Source organism: Chiloscyllium plagiosum, unplaced genomic scaffold, assembly GCF_037043375.1.
Source record: "Chiloscyllium plagiosum isolate Xiang-an unplaced genomic scaffold, Cpla_swu_hap1 HiC_scaffold_32, whole genome shotgun sequence".
NCBI classification, from domain to species: Eukaryota; Metazoa; Chordata; class Chondrichthyes; order Orectolobiformes; family Hemiscylliidae; genus Chiloscyllium; species Chiloscyllium plagiosum.
In genome coordinates this window covers 3583597-3589596 of record NW_028270170.1, presented here as the reverse complement: position 1 = coordinate 3589596, position 6000 = coordinate 3583597, and the positions used below count along the sequence as shown (strand labels likewise).

Here is a 6000-nt window from a genome sequence, read left to right as displayed (position 1 = left end):
CATTGATTCCTGGGAAAGCTCAGCAGGATGACAAACTATTTTTGGGAGAAAGTGAGGATTGCAGATGCTGGAGATCAGAGTCAAAAAGTGTGGTGCTGGAAAAGCACAGCAGGTCAGCTAACATCTGAGAAGCAGGAGAGTTGACATTTCGATCATCAGCTCTTCATCAGGAAACTACTTTTCACAAGATACATGACACAAGTCCTTAACGGTCCTTAAGCCATTAACGGTCAAGATATGCATAAAGGTCACCTGCTGGGTGGGTGTCAAATCTGGTTGGATAGAACATGGAACATAAAACAGCGCAGTACAGGCCCTCCTGCCCTCCATGTTGCACCGACCTGTGAAACCAATCTGAAGTTTATCTAACCTACACTATTCCATTCTTGACCATATGCCTATCTAATGACCACTTAAATGCCCTTAAATTTGGTGACTCTACTGCTGTTAGACTGCTACTTTCTGAGTAAAGAAACTATCTCTGACATCTGTCCTATACCTATCACCCCTCAATTTAAAGCTATGTCCCCTTGTGCTAGCCATCACCATCCGAGGAAAAAGGCTTTCACTGTCCACCCTATCTAACCCTCTGATTATCTTATATGTCTCACTTAAGTCACCTCTCAACCTTCTTCTCTCCAACGAAAACAACCTCAGGTCCCCCAGCCTTTTTAACAACCCAATCAACCTGGGTGGTAGGGATCTATGTACCTGAACACCGAGATCTCTGCTCATCTGCACTACCAAGAATCTTACCATTAGCCCAGTACTCTGTGTTCCTTTTACTCCTTCCAAAGTGAATCATCTCACACTTTTCTGCATTAAACTCCATTTGCAACCACTCAGCCCAGCTCTGCAGCTTATCTATATCTCTCTGGAATCTACAACATCCTTTGACACTATCCACAACTCTACCAACCTGAGTGTCATCTGCAAATTTACTAACCCATCCTTCTATGCCCTCATCCAGGCAATTTATAAAAATGACAAACAGAAGTGGAGCCAAAACAGATCCTTGTGGTACACCACTAGTAACTGAACTCCAGGATGAATATTTCCCATCAATAACCACCCTCTGTCGTCTTTCAGCTAGCCAATTTCTGACCCAAACCGTTAAATCACCCTCAATCCCATGCCTCCATATTTTCTGCAATAGTTTATCATGGGCAACCTTATCAAATGTCTTCCTGAATTCCATATACACATCAACCACTTTACCCTCATCCACCTGTTTGGTCACCATCTCAAAGAACTCAATAACGTTTGTGAGGCATGACCTACCCTTCACAAAATCGCGTTGACTATCCCTAACCAAATTATTTCTTTTTAGATTATGAATCCTATCTCTTATAACCCTTTCCAACACTTTACCCACAACCAAAGTAAAGCTTCACTGGTCTATAATTTCCACAGTTGTTTCTATGCCCTTTCTTGAACAAGGCAACATTTGCTATCCTTCAGTATTCTGGCACTATTCCTGTAGACAATGATGACATCATGTATTTCTGGAGAGATCATCATTTGAGCTATTCCCTCAAACTCTCCTCAACCATTGGTCCATCATAAGACCATGAAAAATAGGAACAGAAGTCCTTTGAGCGTGCTCCACCATTCAATAGGATCACAGTTGATCGAACATTCCTAATGCCCACTTTCCTGCCTTTTTCCCAAAACCCTCCATTCCCACACATGATCAAGAATTATCCCTCATTGCCCGAAAACAGTGTCTTATTAGATCACTTCAGAGGCCAGTAAGATTTAACCAGATTTAATACAACACACGTTGGACACAATAGTTCCTCTAGTATTACTATAAACCGTCACTCTGAGGAATGGGCTGTTGGTGGGGTTTTGGAGGAAGATTCCTGGTGATTTTTAGCAGGTTTACACTGGACAGTAGAACTAATTATTACTGATTCAGTCTACGCCTGTCCTAGCACACGTCATCAAGATCGAATTCTTTTCGGTCCATAACATTACCTCAATTTGTCCCTCCACAGATGCTGACCTGCTGAGTATTTGCAGAGTTTTCTCTCATTTTAGCAACTACTTGCAGAGGAAAGAGTTCCAAATCCATGAATTCTCACTGAAATTGTAATGGCGATAGCTGTAAGCTGCGGATGAAATCCCAGGTGTGGAACTCAAGAGCACAATGGAAGAGGATTTGACCAGTTGATCCTTGCTGATCTCACATTCACAGCTTCACCAAGACTGCCCATATCCACATCCATCACCTCAGCCAATTTCCACCCTCTCTCATGTTGTTAAAACCCACACTCATGTTTTTGTTGCCTCTAAACTTGATTGCTCCCATTCTTTCCTGACAAACTTACCTCCCACATAAAGCTCATCCAAAATTCTGTTGCTTGCATCCTAACTTCAAGTCGATTCTCCCTCACAACTCTATCAGCTGACTCTAGATCTGAAGGAAGAGATTAGTTCCAGATCAGACAGTGGATCAAAAAATTCTCATCCTTGGATGTTTTTAATCCCTCCAATCCCCTGCTCTCGTCACCTATGTAACCTCGTCCAGTCTTGCAAGTATTTGAAATCTCAACTCTACTGATTCTGGTGTCTCCTGCATTGCTGATTTTAACCATTAACAGCATATTTTCAGCTACGTTTTTGCCGGTGCCCGCTCCAAAGCCTTTCCCTTCAACCTCTCTCTCCAATCAGGCTTTTGGCAAACTTTTCCCAAGACGTTGTCCAGGTTGGCTGAGAGTCTAGATTAAAGTGGTGCTGGAAAAGCACAGCAGGTCAAGCAGCATCCAAGGAGCAGGAAAAACCGACGTTTCGGACAAAAGCCCTTCATCAGGAACAGAGCTTTTGCCCGAAACGTCGATTTTCCTGCTCCTTGGATACTGCCTGACCTGCTGTGCTTTTCCAGCAACACTCTAATCTAGGATCTGGTTTCCAGCATCTGCAGTCCTTGTTTTATCCCGAGGCTAGATGTTTTTACTGATAATATTCAAGATAAACACTAGGGGGAGCATTTGCAGCTTTGAAGACGCTATGTAAACACATAAGTTGATGTTGTTGTCGTCTACCATTCAGGATAGAAGATTGAGAGTGATCATACTAAGGTTTTTGAGACTTTCAAAAGGACTGTATAGGGTAGACAGACAATATTTCCACTGGCGTGGTGTTCACAACAAGGAGGCAAAGTATTAAAATTGGAGCTATACTGATAACGAGCAATTTCAAAAAGTCTATAGCAGGTCACAAATCAGCTTTGTCCACTTCCTGGTACATACCCTCTGCTTCAGGAGTGTCCTGTACGTGTAAGTTAATCCATTGTACAGTTGTGGTGATGATCAGATCACTCCCTTGAAGCCCCCAGCACTGCCACCCGGTGGAACTCAACTCTCTTGCTCGATGTAACAGCTCTTGTTTGATTGGCTGTGTTCACACTTTAATGGAAGTGGCGTAAATGTGTCACGTACTGATTATCACAGGTCACTGAAATTCTTGCTTCAGCCTGATTTCAAGCTGCATTACCTGAGACAGACATTAATGGGAAGTATATTCAGTGACAGAGACATACACCTGGCTGAGTGCAGCACACACAACTCCACCAGTGTCTCAGATATAACAACAATCAGGAAGGAGTGGTTCACTGTTTAGAAAGTAATTTATTGTTAGGGTTAATAATGAGTGATGTTGTCAGTGAGAGGCAGAATACCGAACAAATGAACTCTTCTACCCAAGTGTGTCTGAATGTGGTTGAACATTCATACATGTCTGGGTATGTCTCTGTGATGGGTGTGTGTGGAATTTGCCTGTTTATACGCTGCCGCATGATGTATACACTGAGATCACAGCTCCACCAGCTGATTCAACCGGGGGTTGAGGTACCGAGCTGTGGCCCTGAATGTGTTCAATGTTTTTCAACAGGAATGACAGGCTGCTCCTCAGTGTTAATATTAACCAGTGATAGTCAACAAGGACCACATCTTTAAACTGACTTAAAGAGCTCCTCCTCAGGGACAAAATACAATTTATTCAGTTACAAAATGTTAACCAGTACAGGGGAACCTCGATTATCCGAATACCAATTATCTGAAAATCGGATTATCCGAAGGAGATCTCCAGGTCCTGATGGAAACATGACATAAAGACGTGTCTCCAAGTGATCGTGTCTTTTGTTTACCGTGATTAAACAGGCACCATCTCCAAATGACTGACCCCCCACCTTCTCTCTCTCCCTCCCCACACTTTCCCTGGAGTTCTACACAGGGGTGTATCCTGAACCCCCCTTCCCCAGATAATCTCTCCAACATTGTCCTGTACAAGGCAAAGGTGCAAATTGTCAAAAAGTTGCAGTAAAGAGTTGTGTGTCTGTGTGCGCGCGTGTGTCTGTGTGCGCGCGTGTGTCTGTGTGCGCGCGTGTGTCTGTGTGCGCGCGTGTGTCTGTGTGCGCGCGTGTGTCTGTGTGCGCGCGCGTGTCTGTGTGCGCGCGCGTGTCTGTGTGTGCGCGCTATTTGGAGTCTTACCCCACAAAAGCAGCAGCAGTCTTGATGTTGGTGTCCAGTCCAGCTGCCCCGGAGAGGGGGGCGGTGTTGCACGGGGTTGTGTGGGGCGGGGTTGTGGGGGGGGCGGTGTTGCACGGGGTTGTGGGGGAGGGGGGTTGCGCGGGGGGGGGGGGGGGGGGGGTTTCACGCACTGTGTGCTGCTGCAGTCTCCTGAATAGGGAGCAGACTTTAGAAGTTTCGAACCCCAGAGGAAAGGCATTTAAATCGATTCACCATCTAATCGATTATCCAAATGAAACAGTACCCACCCATCACCTTCGGATAATCGAGGTTCCCCTGTATACAGCCTCGGATATACCATCTATAATCAAGGGCTTTGAAAATCTTTCCTTTCCATGTCTTCAAGGGGAGGTCACAGCAAATTTAAGTCTTTAAATCCCTCGCAGTTCTAAAGTACATCAGTGATCAAAGATTAAGGTCTTCATCTTATTCATTTTTGTGTTAAATCCTTAAAACTTGCAATCTTTGGCGTGAGCAGGAAGTCCATAAGCAAGTGCCACTCTTGAGTGTGAACAGGAGAATCCAGTGGGTCCGGGCACCGAGCGAGTGGTTATTACACGATGACCCCCATCAGGTGCACCTGGCGGTTCTGGTACCGTTTGGAGATATCGGTCTCAATCTGAAAGAGATAACAGAGAAACTCCCACTCACACTCAGGGACTCACACTCCCACTCACGGGCAGGGACTCACTCACGGTCACAGTCACGGTCAGAGTCAGGCACTAATACAGTCAGTGGCTGACACTTGGGATCTGTCACATGACAACAGAGTGGTCGCTGTTGTAATGTAGGAAATTGAGTGTCCATTTCAGCAGATTCCCACAAGGGAACATACTCCAATAGGAGACTATGATAAAGCACAGAGCATTGATATCACTGACTGGGAGGAGAAAACAGCATCCCCTGAACCAGCAAGGCTGGTTGGAGGCTCAGGGATCCAACTGTGGGAAGGAACAGAGTCAGCAGGTGCCGGAGAATGATGGAGATGGACCCCAGGCTGCAGACTCTAATCCCCGACACAATGTGACCCCACTGCAAAAACCGTCTTCAATCACAACTGGGATCCTCTATCAGGAGGAGTGGCCCAGCTCAAGCAATGTCACCCTCGATTCAAAGGGACCATCAGATGACTGAATACCTTGATGATACAATCTGATATCATTGTGCTGTTGATTCAGGGATAAATACTGGCAAAGACCTCACTACTCTTCTTACCAACAATGATGCAAAATCTTTCACATAAACCCAAAACAGTATATAATCACATCTGACAAACAGCACCCGTGGACAGTGTGGCGCTCCCTCAGCACTGACCCTCCGACAGTGCGGCGCTCCCTCAGACTGACCCTCCGACAGTGCGGCGCTCCCGCAGCACTGACCCTCCGACAGTGCGGCACTCCCTCAGCACCGACCCTCCGACAGTGCGGCACTCCCTCAGCACCGACCCTCCGACAGTGCGGCACTCCCT

The 6000-nt window shown here is 45.9% G+C and overlaps 1 protein-coding gene across 1 annotated transcript in view; it reads right to left on the bottom strand.

Annotated features, from left to right (window-relative positions):
• Nucleotides 1-3980: 3980 nt before the first annotated feature.
• The window catches only part of cdk5rap3 (CDK5 regulatory subunit associated protein 3), a 29034-nt gene continuing 27014 nt past the window's right edge, over nucleotides 3981-6000 (bottom strand). Inside the window, exon 14 of the mRNA XM_043674749.2 lies at nucleotides 3981-5151. Within this exon, the coding sequence (XP_043530684.2) occupies nucleotides 5086-5151 (66 nt within the window). The 3' untranslated portion in view covers nucleotides 3981-5085. The remainder of the gene's footprint in view (nucleotides 5152-6000) is intronic.